The sequence below is a fragment of the Dermacentor silvarum genome, chromosome 2 (genome assembly GCF_013339745.2).
Source record: "Dermacentor silvarum isolate Dsil-2018 chromosome 2, BIME_Dsil_1.4, whole genome shotgun sequence".
Lineage (NCBI taxonomy): Eukaryota > Metazoa > Arthropoda > Arachnida > Ixodida > Ixodidae > Dermacentor > Dermacentor silvarum.
The window spans coordinates 129827147-129839708 of record NC_051155.1 but is presented as its reverse complement, the minus strand read 5'-3'; the positions used below and the strand labels follow the sequence as shown (position 1 = coordinate 129839708).

General features: G+C 44.3%; 3 protein-coding genes across 3 annotated transcripts; 1 reads left to right on the top strand and 2 right to left on the bottom strand.

Moving 5' to 3' along the window:
• The first annotated feature begins 3821 nt into the window (after window positions 1-3821).
• Window positions 3822-6245, top strand: LOC119441098 (uncharacterized). Its single transcript, XM_049662894.1, has 6 exons — window positions 3822-4016; window positions 4204-4264; window positions 4728-5112; window positions 5201-5334; window positions 5517-5581; window positions 5853-6245. Exons 1-6 carry the CDS (start codon window positions 3822-3824, stop codon window positions 6243-6245), a joined length of 1233 nt encoding a protein of 410 aa, XP_049518851.1.
• Window positions 6246-6412: 167 nt separating this feature from the next.
• Window positions 6413-8713, bottom strand: LOC125943153 (uncharacterized). The gene has a single exon (XM_049661594.1). It carries the CDS (start codon window positions 8711-8713, stop codon window positions 7598-7600), a length of 1116 nt encoding a protein of 371 aa, XP_049517551.1. The 3' UTR covers window positions 6413-7597.
• A 276-nt stretch (window positions 8714-8989) lies between these two features.
• Window positions 8990-10716, bottom strand: LOC119440380 (peroxynitrite isomerase THAP4-like). The gene is made up of 3 exons (XM_037705294.2): window positions 10478-10716; window positions 9440-9616; window positions 8990-9233 (listed from the first exon to the last, which is right to left on the bottom strand). The coding sequence occupies exons 1-3, from the start codon at window positions 10657-10659 to the stop codon at window positions 8990-8992; spliced, it is 603 nt and encodes a 200-aa protein (XP_037561222.2). The 5' UTR covers window positions 10660-10716.
• Between the last annotated feature and the right edge of the window lie 1846 nt (window positions 10717-12562).

The following is a 12562-nucleotide window of genomic DNA, read 5'->3' as shown; positions in this document are numbered from 1 at the left end:
CAGTTATCTACTTTTGCTGGACCCTATTTTAATGTTGGAGACGTGCCATGGAACAAAGTTTCAAAACCAAGTTTGTAAAAGTTTGATAAAAGATAATCTTTAACTGGTTAAAGACTAATACAGCTCGCACTGGTGGCTTTTCAAAAGATAAACAAGATATGTTATAAAATGAGACTTAGTGCAGAATCAAATAAGATACATATGACACTAGTGAATCCCTGTACCGTACAGTTAAACAAGAAATCAGGAAAACGGCAAAAGTAAAGGGTGAAGTCCAATATAAATATGCAAGGAACATGCAATATGCAAAGGGGAAAAGAAATTACTGACTTAGTATTTTAATACACATGCCCTTTTCTATAGAGCGAAGGAATGTCAATTGGCTGGGACGTTTGGTTAAAACCGACTCCTTTGAATGGCCACGCAACAAGCTTGCGAGAATAGACGCTCGGACGCTATAGATTTGCTGGAATTGCCACGAACTCGATCGCTATATCAAATACATACTGTGTCACGTCTTTAGTGTACTGGGAGTCGCACGGCGATCACTAACTGGGTTGCTATAGTATGCCTTGAATTGCGAGGGCATTTCAAGCCTCCGGCTTCGGGTGGCGTGGTGGCATGCGGCATTACTCGGAACTCGGAAAAACAGTCGACAGTCGCTCTATCACAGCCGCAAAGTCAGTACTCAGGTGCCGTCATTCCAGCACGATTTCAAAACTTTCGCGCCATTCCTGTCATACTCTCGAAAACCATTATTCAAACAGGCCTAATCAATTATTCCAATTAAAGGCAAGATTGACATCGATGAGATGTCTTATCTTCATCGATGAGATAAGATAAGACATCGTTTTGCGAGATAAGTTTCATCGATTAATCATTCAACAATAATGCCGACCCTAATATCCCTGAAGGAAGACTGAGCTATAGATGCGTAACCAAACTATGGAGACAAGTGTTTGTAAATTCTGACGTGTTTTTAAGTGTCAGTTCTTGTGCTAGCGAGCGAAGCCTTATAGCTGCGCCAGTTCGGGACAGTAGTATTGTTATGCAACGCTCATTACCTAATATACCGCAATGACCCGGTATCTGTTTATATGCAGTGTGGTGTCCTGTGCTCATTGCATGATGATAGAGTAGTCTTATGTCCGCGACTAACTGTTCATTAGGCCCCTGGTGAAACGGTGACATCAGATGCTGGAGAGCCGCCTTGGATTCAGACAAGGTGGCCCATTCCTGTGATTGTCCTTGAATCATTAACGGCAAATCAGCATGGAGGGCGGTGAGCTCTGCAGCCGTCAATGACGTCATATGAGATGTCTTGAATTTGATGCTGATGAATCTCGTGGTAATAAACACTGCACCTGCTGAGGTTGCTGAGGAAACCGAACCACCGGTGTGGACTCCACTGTGTTTATCAGGCAGGAATAGTTGTGTGGTCTGTTGCATGGCTACAGATGACAACTCGGTTTTTTATGCTAGGAATGTTAGAGAGAGCCTGGTGGGGGTGTAGGCACCACAGCGGTAAAAGAAAGCCATGTGCTGTAAGCTATTGCAGCACATGGCTCTGTCCATTTGCTGCAACCATGGATACGCCTAGTCTCCAGCCTTTATTTCAACTTTTACCGTGCAAGTTGACGTAAAGCAAAAACCAATGTTGTCTACCTGACTTTGGGAAAAAGCGACTCATGCAGTTATAGACACTCAAGTACTATGAACTACAGAGAGTACTCATACCGTGATGCTCGCGAACAGCCTTTCAGTACAGAAGCCAAAATTTCTTCTTCAATGAATTCAGTTTGAAATCCACACGTTCATGACGCACCTGCAATTGACAATTTCTCATAAAGTTTCACCTGGTGTCATTACGACATGATGCAGTCAACCGCCGTCCAACCGTGTTTGTTTAAAAGGACATGAGGTGTCCTAAAAACAAAAAGCAGCAGAGACTGACCACATGGTCAATGCGAACGTAATGTAGTGCAGTTTTTGTGCATGTGCCTATTTTTACTGGCTTGTGTCTCAATCCGCCTGGTGCGTTGCTTTTCCCGCAGTTGTAAATACAGAGTGCACCAGGAGTACACGCAGTCAACAATTGGTGGAAACTATATCACTTATGCTTTGAACTTATATTGAGCTCTAGTTTCTTTGAAATGTTTTAGAAGCACGTGCAAGCTGCTATCAGTAACGCTGCTGCACTCACCATGGCTTTGGGTAACTTGAAAAGGAGATATGTATACAAATGCGGACATCCCACTAGTCTAAATATGTGATACCTTCCGGATTTGCTTTGTACAGGCACCAACACCGACGACTGCTGATGGCACTGGAGGAATCGGGCCTCAGCTTGTACAGCCAAGAACGCGTGGTTCGTGCTAGAGTAAAAAAAGGCCATGTCTCGTTCGACGTACCATTTGTTGATTACATGCTCGTCTACGCCGCGGGATGTGCTCTGTCCGTCTTGACATTCCTTGCAGAGAGAGCCTGTCTTTACCGTTCCAGCGTTAAACGCAGACGCCTGCAAGCGCGACGCCCTTCCTTTAACGTAAACCTAAGCTGAATAGCTTGTGACCGGGTATTCCTGCTTAGCTGCATAGTCTGTTGCATTTGTAGCAAGCTAAATGTCGTGATTTTGTATCGCGCAAACTCAAGCAACGTACTGTATTAAGCACAAAAGTAGTGACTGTGGCTCGTCAAACTTGCGTATATGCGTTGCTGAAATCTATCCTTCATAGTGTTTTATGGTGATTTGCTGGAAAATGCGGAAATTGAGAAACCTGAGATGTTATCCTGGCTAACGCTTGGCACGTTAATGCAGATGTTGGACGAGTGTGTGTGATATACACACCACGAGCACACTCCCACACTCTTGGTAAGCACGGAACACACATACACTCACGCACATTAGCGTAATCCAGTTTCTCTGAGATGCTATTCTGGCTAACTCTTGGCACGCTATAATGCAGATGTTATACTATTGTGTGTGATATACACACCACGAACACACTCCCACACTCTTGGTAAGCACGGAACACACATACACTCACGTACATTAGCGTAATCCAGTTTCTCTGAGATGCTATTCTGGCTAACTCTTGGCACGTTGATGCAGATGTTGGACGAGTGTGTGTGATATACACACCACGAACACACTCCCACACTCTTGGTAAGCACGGTACGCACATACACTCACGTACATTATCGTAATCCAGTTTCTCTGAGATGATATTCTGGCTAACTCTTGGCACGTTAATGCAGATGTTATACTATTGTGTGCGATATACACACCACGAACACACTCACACACTCTTGGTAAGCACGGTACGCACATACACTCACGTACATTAGCGTAATCCAGTTTCTCTGAGATGCTATTCTGGCTAACGCTTGGCACGTTAATGCAGATGTTATACTATTGTGTGTGATATACACACCACGAATACACTCACACACTCTTGATAAGCACGGTACGCACATACACTCACGTACATTATCGTAATCCAGTTTCTCTGAGATGATATTCTGGCTAACTCTTGGCACGTAATGCAGATGTTATACTATAGGGAACCTACAATCGTCGGGCGGCGCCACCAGCGCGCTGCTATCCGCGCCACCAACGGAGGCGTCCCCAATCACGCAGGCGCTCCACCGGGAAACGAAACTTTGCCACCGTGTGTCAGTGCCCTTCGAGCCCTACTTTCCGTGGTTGCTTCCGACTGTGCTTGCGACGTTTGAACTGTTATCAACGTTGCACCGCAACTGCATTTGCTCGCGAACGTTTTCACTCGGCAGCACCCGTAGAGAGACGCAAGCTACCCGCGATGTCGCGGGTTCTGCATTGCGGTTTCAAGCCGGTCCACGGCCTCGACGAGTATTTTCGGCCATCGCTACTGCGGAAAGGACGCCGCTTGCTGGACAATAACCATGTGTTCGGTGTCCGGGAGGTTGACGGGTCTGAGATCTCTGCAAAATGTCTGTCGGAGCAAAGCAAGCACGTATACCAAGTGGACCTCAAAGTAAGTAAACAAAACGATGTCGCCTAAGTATGCTTTTGTGCATGTGCGATATAACAAGGCTCGAGAAATGCATTAGCCGACTGTTTCCGGCGTTCAATGCTTGTTACGGCCCCGACTTCACTTTTCTTTGTTTTATTTGGTCTCGCATTATGATTCAGCTGCCTGTTCTTCTGATTCCGATTCGCAGCTGACGACGGAGCCCCGCACAATCGAAAGTGGCAAATGCACGTGCCGCTACGGCAGCCTGGGTAACTGCAAGCACTGTGCTGCAGTTGCTTTCTATTTGAATGAATTTGATCATGTGTCCTGCACAAGTGCACCACAGGCATGGGGAAAGCCACGAGGGAAGCCGCAGCTAAATGATAAGGCCAGCATTGAAGAATTGTTTGGAAGTACGATGCATTTGGTTGTATTGCTGTTGCATAGTATGTGCATAGTACGTACGTCAGCGTTCTCTTCTCTCTTCTGTCCCCTCTGGTGGCCTTGCGCTGTTAACGCACCTTATATTACGTGTGCTGCTAATTTTGACTACAGCACTGATTGCATGAAACATCTGTTATCTCATGTCATCCTTATCACTATAGTGCTCTGTTAATGCATCTTTTCTCAGGCTATCACCTTCATAGCTGTCACTTTTTATGTGGTTCTGTGCTAAGCACACTGATTAGCTATTGCTTAATATGCAATGAATTTTGTCATTCTTGCTCCCAGACTACAAGAGCCCCTTTGTAGGAAACAAACAGCCTGCAGAGCTGTCCCCATTTTATGCATTGAAGCACTTCCCGGGCATTGTATCGCCATTTACGGAAGCACTGCAAGAGATGGCGAGGAGTGAGGCAGATTTAATCAGCATTGAAGCAGAACAAGAAGCCAGGCGGGTTTTACAGCTCGAAAAAATTATCCAGCTGCTTCCAGCACCTTGCAACGCCTTGCATGTGCTGCAGATATCAGGCACCTACCCGAAGCTAAGTGTAGCAGCAAAGGATTACGTACAACTCATGACGCAAGAGCAGAAGGAGTTTTATCAGACAAATATTGTCTGTGAGTCACTGTCAGACCTATGTGTGGCCACCATGGGCCAGTCAAGCTGTCTAAGGTATGGAAACATCAGTGACAGAGGACATTGTTGCTCTTTACATGTACTCTTCATCCTTCTGATATTGTGTATGTTAACTCTAATTTAGGTGGCACAAAGAAAAGAAGTTTCGCATAAGCAGTACCACTAGCCACACAATACTCCATGCCCGACGGAGCCCTGAGGAGGTTGCCAGGGCCATCCTGAACTCAAGGCCATTTTCTACAGAGGCCACGGCTTATGGTGTGTATAAAGTACTAGGTTTTTCTAGTGGAATACACAGCACTTAAAAACAATCACAGAACAGAAACCATGTACATGTAGTTGCAAATGGTTGTCGACCTCTTTCATTCTTGTTTTAGTGATGTGTATTCTAATTGTACAATGCCAAGTTTAAAGCTTTTTTTTTATTTCTTCGACAACAGGACTCCGTACAGAACCCCTGGCTCGGATGGAGTTTGAGCGTCAACTAGGTGTTGAAGTTGTGGAGGTGAGGTCAAACTTTAGTCTGGTGTTCAGTGCTCTCAATGAACACTTGAGAGAGACATAACCTTCAAAGCAAAAAAATAAAGCACTACCCTTTTGGGCGGCATTAACTTCAACATGGGGACAGATGTTTTAATATGATGAAACTTGCACTAAACTGTGGAGGCGATACTCTACAGACTAGCATTATTGGTCATTATGGATGCCTGTGACAAGCTACGACAATCACTGAGTGCTTGTAGTGCCTGGCAGTGAGGTAATTGTAACTTTTTCAGATGGGTTTGCTCATACACCCGGATCAGCCTTGGCTGTGTGGCAGCCCTGATGGCATGTTCTACCTGTCTGGGGAAACATGCCTTTTGGAAATCAAGTGTCCCCACAAGTGTAAAGAAGCAGACATGTTCGACAGCTCGGGAGAGAGCATCCTAGACTACATCCAGGGAACAGGCAGCAACCGAAGACTGAAGACGACGCACAGATATTTCACTCAAGTACAGATATTACTGTACTTGTTGAATGTACAAAAGTGTTATTTTTTTGTATATTCTAGCAGGCAAAATGTCATTATTGAAGTCAGCAGGGATGATGCCTTTCTTTACGAGAGCATCCCAGCCCTTGAAAGATTTTATTTTACTTACCTTCTGCCTGCTGCAGCTGCAGCAAAATAAAGCATGTGCTCACTGAGATTTGTTTGTACTACTATACTTCGTGCGCAAAACAGAATGAAAAAAAAGCATTTCACGTTTCTCATTTTTATTGCACAACCGAAGAAAATGCCTATATCCTAAAAGGTACATAGTGGTATATGGTATTGACAATCTTAGAAAAAAAATTAAGAGTTAACATGTCATTTGTTCACTAGTTCTGCTGCTTCATGTGTGCACAACACTGAAAGCAGTCACACTAGAAACATAAGTTGGCAAGTTAATGCAGCATTTGAGAAGCTGCACTAGAAGGGCATGCTTTTCGTAAATATTAAGCTAAACAAATTTCCTGATGAAGTCATCAAATTTGCAGGCACAAGTTGGAATCAGCTAGCATAAAACAGGGGTAATTGGAGGTCACAGGGCCTTCGTCCTGCAGTGGACATAAAAATAGACTGATGATGATGACGATGAAGCTAAACAATAAGCTGCTGCTTGCTGGAACAGTTATTATTCTGAACTAAAACTAGCGCATCCAAAGCAGGTTGAAATGCAATCACATTCGGAGGCGATATGACAGACTTCAAAACATAAGTGCCTAATGGCAATGACATCAAATACGAAAAATATCATGCAAAACAGGATTGCATAATATAAAAGTGGAAAACATAAGAGTAAGTCACATGTACACAAAATTCACTGACATGTAAAGGCAGGTGACTACGCAGAACTCACAAATGTTCCCAGTACAGTACCTTTTTTTCTTCTCTACATCAAACAGCTCAACCCAGTCCCTTAAGTTTATACACACAAAAACAAAAACAGGCTCTTTTTCCACTGTACAGCATCACACATCTATTTTCAACGCTCCAGAACATGCTCGGTTCACCTATTTCAAGCTCAAGTAAGTGACACAATGCAGCACGAGACAGAAGTTTGTTAATGGAACATCATAGATGACCTAAGCTGCATGGAAATGGCACCAACAGTGTGCAAAAATTGGTCAACGCCTGTGTGCTCTGCGATATCAGTGCACTGTAAGAACCGCAATGAAATAAGAACTAATCCGGAGCCCACCATTACGGTGTTTCTCAAAGACCACGTCCAATTTCGAAACAATAAAATGCAAATAGCTCGAACAAATAATGCAAAGTGAGTATCCATGGCAGATGAGACCCTTGGCAACACAGCAAAATAAGAAAGCTATGAAGGCCTCAGTCCACTAGCTAATGTTTCGCCAAGAGCACTTGTCGAAACCCCCGGCCAGCCTAGACGAAGACAAGTCCTATTATCGAAATGGTGGCTAGCGCACTGATGCTCCCCCATCAACTGTTCATTTCATTTTGTGTAATCCAGAGTGAGGCAAAGTTGATTGTTCATGATGCAGACACGACAAATGACTGTTGTTGTTCTTTGCGCTTAATTATTGGGAGCTGGAGGTTTGCTAGCACACAGCAGACATGAAAAACATCCGTCATGCATGGAATAAGCTCAGTTGGTACTTTGTTGTTCAAGACATTATATATTTTAATCCTCTGAATCATTCGTTCGACATGTATCCGCACTTGAGCGATATTGTAAGTGTCCCTAACCTCCTCTGGCGTAAACTGAGAGGCATGGAGAAATGGAGGCATAACAAGAACAGCATTCTGGTTTCCTAAAACTGTCTGGATGCCTGGAAATCCCTTATCGGCAAGAACTGTATCCCCAGGTTGAACAAGATCGAGGAAACCAGAATCAACTGTAATGTGGGCATCAGACAGTCTACCACCATAGGCCTTTGAACAAAAACAAATCATTCCTCCTGGTGTTACAGCCACTAAAAACTTCAGTGTATATGCACCTTTGTAATTTGAGTACAAGACTCGTTCTTGTTGCACAGTTGGTGGCTGCTCTGTACGTATTTCTGTGCAGTCAATAATCATAGTGCAGCTAGGATAATGCACCTTAAAGCTGTCTGGCATTGTGGCCTGAATCACTCTTGATGGGGGGCGAAAAATCCATTGTTTAGTTGCCACAGCGAGCGTTTTGAGAACACTCTTGAAATGCCTTGATGCCGACGTTTCGCTTACCGAGAAGAGAATAGCCAGTGATGAGTAGCTGATTCCAAGCTTTAACTTCAAAAGAAACAAAAGAAGCCTATTCTCAGCAGTGACATCACATTTTCGCTCTGAAGGTGGAAGCATGCTCAGAAGCATTGCAAACACTTCTTTGCTGACACTGCACAGGTCTTGCAATGCATTTGCAGATTTAGCGATGCTGTCGTAGCCGGAGAAGTAGCTGGTTCTGTGGTCAGAGCCACTATGCCTGCTACTGACCTCTGGCTTGTGTTGCACACTGTTGTCGCATGTCTCAAGATGCGTCACTTGAGTTGATGTCCCTGACTCACTAATGAAGCACATGAACACCGAGAAATTCTTGCTTGACACGCTTCTTTCTTCAGTTTGTGTTTCCTGCGTAAAATTGCAGTAAGAAAGAATAAATACATCCATGTTGGGTTACAGTGGCAACCTCATTTTTATCAGTCATAACACAAAACTTTATCGATGATAAACAAACATTTCAAACTAGCCGCTCCAGAAAAATGCTGTCACATATTGTGCATCAAGTGCTGCACTGAAAAAATGAGAATGGAATGAGCAATAAGAGTACAACACTGCTAACTTGCTGCCTATGCTACACAGGGAGGCGTAACTGAGCATGGTATAAGAGCGAAGAACATATTCAGCTGTACAATTTCAGGCATTCAACTTCAGTTTCCGAAATTTTCAGGAGCTTACCACGGATTTTACTGCAGTGCAAAGCTCAGCAGCGACAGTGGACAGTAGATCTAAGCCCTCTGTCGAGCTCCGCTCGTACAACAGGTCTGTACTAGTTGCTAGATCAACTGTGGCAAGGCTGCTGGTACCAATGGCTCCTGTCTCAGCTGTGTAGGGAGAAGCTGGTCCAGGGGAATCAGCTGATGCAGGAGTAGCCAGTGATGCAGATGACCCAGAGTACCGCTGCTTCCACCTGCACGTTTAACAGAAGCTTGGATGTCACTGCTTTTTGTAAACACACATGCATTTTGTTTTGGGCACATCTACATGCATGCATTCACATTTATTTGTAGAGACAACCGCATTATGGCGAAGCTAAATGGGAAAAGATGTAACATATTGAAGAGTCCCAGCTTTTGATGCAAACAAGCCCAAGTAGCACATCAGAGAGAAGCTTACCTATTAAATCTAGCCAGCTGAGCAGTAGATGAAGTGGACCTCTTCTTGTACACGGTCGGGAATATTGTTGGTACATAACCTGGGTGGCTTTCAATTGTGCTTTTCTCGCCATTCACAAAATGTTTGGAACACACCCTCGAATCTCGATTAGGCTGCCAGCTAGAGGAGTCCTCAAAACTGAAATGAGTAAAACATGAGTAATTACCATCCATCTGATGCAACAGGTGTAGCAGTGTCAATCAATGAAAGGTTCATGATTAAAACAGCTGGACAACACGCTGCACTTTAACAATTATTTGTCTAAGTATTACTAACCTCACACACTTAATTAATACACACTGTTTTCTCCCCTGCTTGAGTGCCGCAACAAATTTTCGTCATTTTTAATGTACAGTAGATAATGCACTAATACAACATGAATGAATGAATGAATGAATGATATAATGAATAAACCTTTATTTGAAGAAGTGACTTGGCAGCCGAGGTGGTAGAGTCCCTTATTCCAGGAATAAATAACATTAATGAACAGCGCAAAGTGGTCAGCGGACAGGAAACGCTCATGATAGCACAGGACCCTTGGCGTTTCTTGTCCGCCGGCGTCAACCACGACAACGCCGCGAAGATTATGTAACATCGAAATAAAACACGACCATAACGGAGGGCGGCTTCCGGTGAACATGAAGTTTCTCATTCCTTGCGACGAACACGGCTACGAGTAGTTTCATCGTCATTCTCAAAAAACAAATGCCACAAGACGGGAGAGAACAGTCCGTCGCAAACTAGTTCCAAATATCGTATTGCATGTCATTTATTTCGTCAGAACGATTTCCGTAATTTTAAACCAAAAGTTTGCAAGAATATTATCAACCTACAAACCGTGAAACATTGATCAAACAATAAACTGTGACATTACGCGACCACCTCGTAAAAACTGCCCGTTCACTGTTACCCGATTGCTGCTAACTGAAAAATGAACCTCGTCCTTGGCTGCTTTGGTAACGTGCAGCGATTTCTGTTTACAAATAGGAATTCACTTACTTGACTCGTCGCACGGCGATAATCCATTTTTGCCTTCGTGACTTCTCCCAAGGCTTTGACGGAAAACTGTACAGCCTCACGCCTGGCGTCCCTTCGCGACTGTGGCAGTCTTTGACAGAGCAGTACCTGCGCCCACTTTTCTTCTTCACAGGGGTGCGACCACACGGTTCTGATGACGCCATCGGATCTTAAACTACAGAAAACAGGCGCAGGTATTTCGGACGCGAAAGACAAAAGCTCAAAAAGACCACGCTGTACCCGCGCTGAGCAATGGCAGCGAAGAAAGGCCCATGCGCGCGAACGCCTTCAAGCTTCTTGCTGGGGTCGCCAGATGGCGCGCCCTGTTCTTCAAACTGCATTGCAGGGTGCCTATTGTGTGTGATATACACACCACGAACACACTCCCACACTCTTGGTAAGCACGGAACGCACATACACTCACGTACAACAGCGTAATCCTGTGAAATAGTGCACATAGTTTTATGACTTTAACTGAACTGTGTACGAGTGCAGGAAATTTGCTCTTTTCAGTGTGAAGGCCGGATCCTCTCTCAAAGCTATTTCGATGCACACGCCGCTAGGAGCCGGAGTATCGAAATTGTTACTATTTTTGCAGGTTTACTGCACAGCTTAAGACTTGTTGCTGAGCTAGTTGGTTCCTGTTATAAAGTGAAATTACAAGAGCGAGAACGAGGACACGCACATGATTGAGCACTTGTGGTGTTGTCGTATCCGTGCATTTTTTTGCACTCTTTTAGTTTTACTGTGGAAGCTATCCATGTTTTTAATTATATCGTGGGAGCGTCGACCAACATGACAGTCAGACGCGTGTCACGGAAAACACCTGCGGAAACATACACCGAGTGTAAGCGCATGCGCGAAGCACATCCGACTTTGTGAATATCGTGTGCAGTTCAGCTCATTCTGCTAGGCGTAGCCTCTGCTGCTTATCGGCTGCCAGCTCAAGCACAAATGCGCACACGTTGCTTGTGAGCGAGCGCCGCGCAACGCTCGTTTGCGTTTGACCATCGTTTCCAGTTGCTCATTTGTGGACACAATGGTTAGAATAAGCGGCTGAAAGAGGTAGATGAACAGATGAGCAGCTGGGACTATGTAGGGCTGAATGGAATAGCCTATCAGGTGGTAGTCGGACAAAAGGACGGCCCTCGCACATTCTCTCACTATTTTGGCAGATACGCTCCGTGACCGTCGTGTCGGTCGACGCTCCTGCGCGATTATGAAGAGCTGTATTTGCACCAATCTCAGCACTGATTTTTTTTCATAACCATGATTACCAATGTCCAGAAGTGTGTTTTGGTTCTAATAAAATAAATCGAAATTACAATGTTCGAGCAAGTGAGCCGTAGTAACTTTTTTATAAAGGAACCCTAAGCTGAACGATGCAAAGTCGTTTTGAAGAAATGTGTCGCATTTTTTTGGGCAATTTCACCTCCATATGCTCACATGGCAACCACCGAGATTTATGACTGATGAAGTGCTCAAATTCAAGCAAATACGTGAGTTATTGTGAGGCGAATGAGAACTGTTCCTTTCGCCCATTGAAATCGAACGACGTTTAGATCGAAAGACGAAATCGAAAGAGGAAAGACCAAAGCTTATTTTTACTTGGCCCACTAATGCTCGTGCTACGTCATGCAAATACTGTGTGTCAGTGTATAAATCCCAACTTTCAAAGCACAATTTCTTCCCTTTGATTACAGAAGGATAAACTGGGCCACATAAGTCAGCTGCCATACGGGACGGTCATTCCTAATTAGAGAGTAGCTGGCGGGCACAAAAAAATATACATCTCTAAACACACTCCTCCAACATATAGGAAAATTTATCGGATACGTATAGCTTATTCACGCACTCGGGATATATGGTGTAATAAAAAGCAGTCAACAATCTGTGGTAACGTAAGTGTTGAGACAATTTAACCACTTGTATATCACGTTGTCAGTCGTACGTAGCACGATCACTTGGAATGTGCAGCTCTAAACGTCATTGTGTCAGTGAATATGTGGGAGAATTTGGATTCCCTTACGAAGACTCAGAAAGACCCGAGAAAGAAAGCACTCTGAA

Coding starts and splice junctions, on each gene's coding strand:
- LOC119440380 (XM_037705294.2), bottom strand. CDS start 10,659: ATGGCGTCATCAGAACCGTGTGGTCGCACCCCTGTGAAGAAGAAAAGT. Junction 9,617..10,477: donor ATCGCCGTGCGACGAGTCAA/GTAAGTGAATTC, acceptor TACTCATTTCAG/TTTTGAGGACTCCTCTAGCT. Junction 9,234..9,439: donor CAGCTGGCTAGATTTAATAG/GTAAGCTTCTCT, acceptor TTAAACGTGCAG/GTGGAAGCAGCGGTACTCTG.
- LOC119441098 (XM_049662894.1), top strand. CDS start 3,822: ATGTCGCGGGTTCTGCATTGCGGTTTCAAGCCGGTCCACGGCCTCGAC. Junction 4,017..4,203: donor TATACCAAGTGGACCTCAAA/GTAAGTAAACAA, acceptor TCCGATTCGCAG/CTGACGACGGAGCCCCGCAC. Junction 5,335..5,516: donor TACAGAGGCCACGGCTTATG/GTGTGTATAAAG, acceptor CTTCGACAACAG/GACTCCGTACAGAACCCCTG.
- LOC125943153 (XM_049661594.1), bottom strand. CDS start 8,713: ATGGATGTATTTATTCTTTCTTACTGCAATTTTACGCAGGAAACACAA.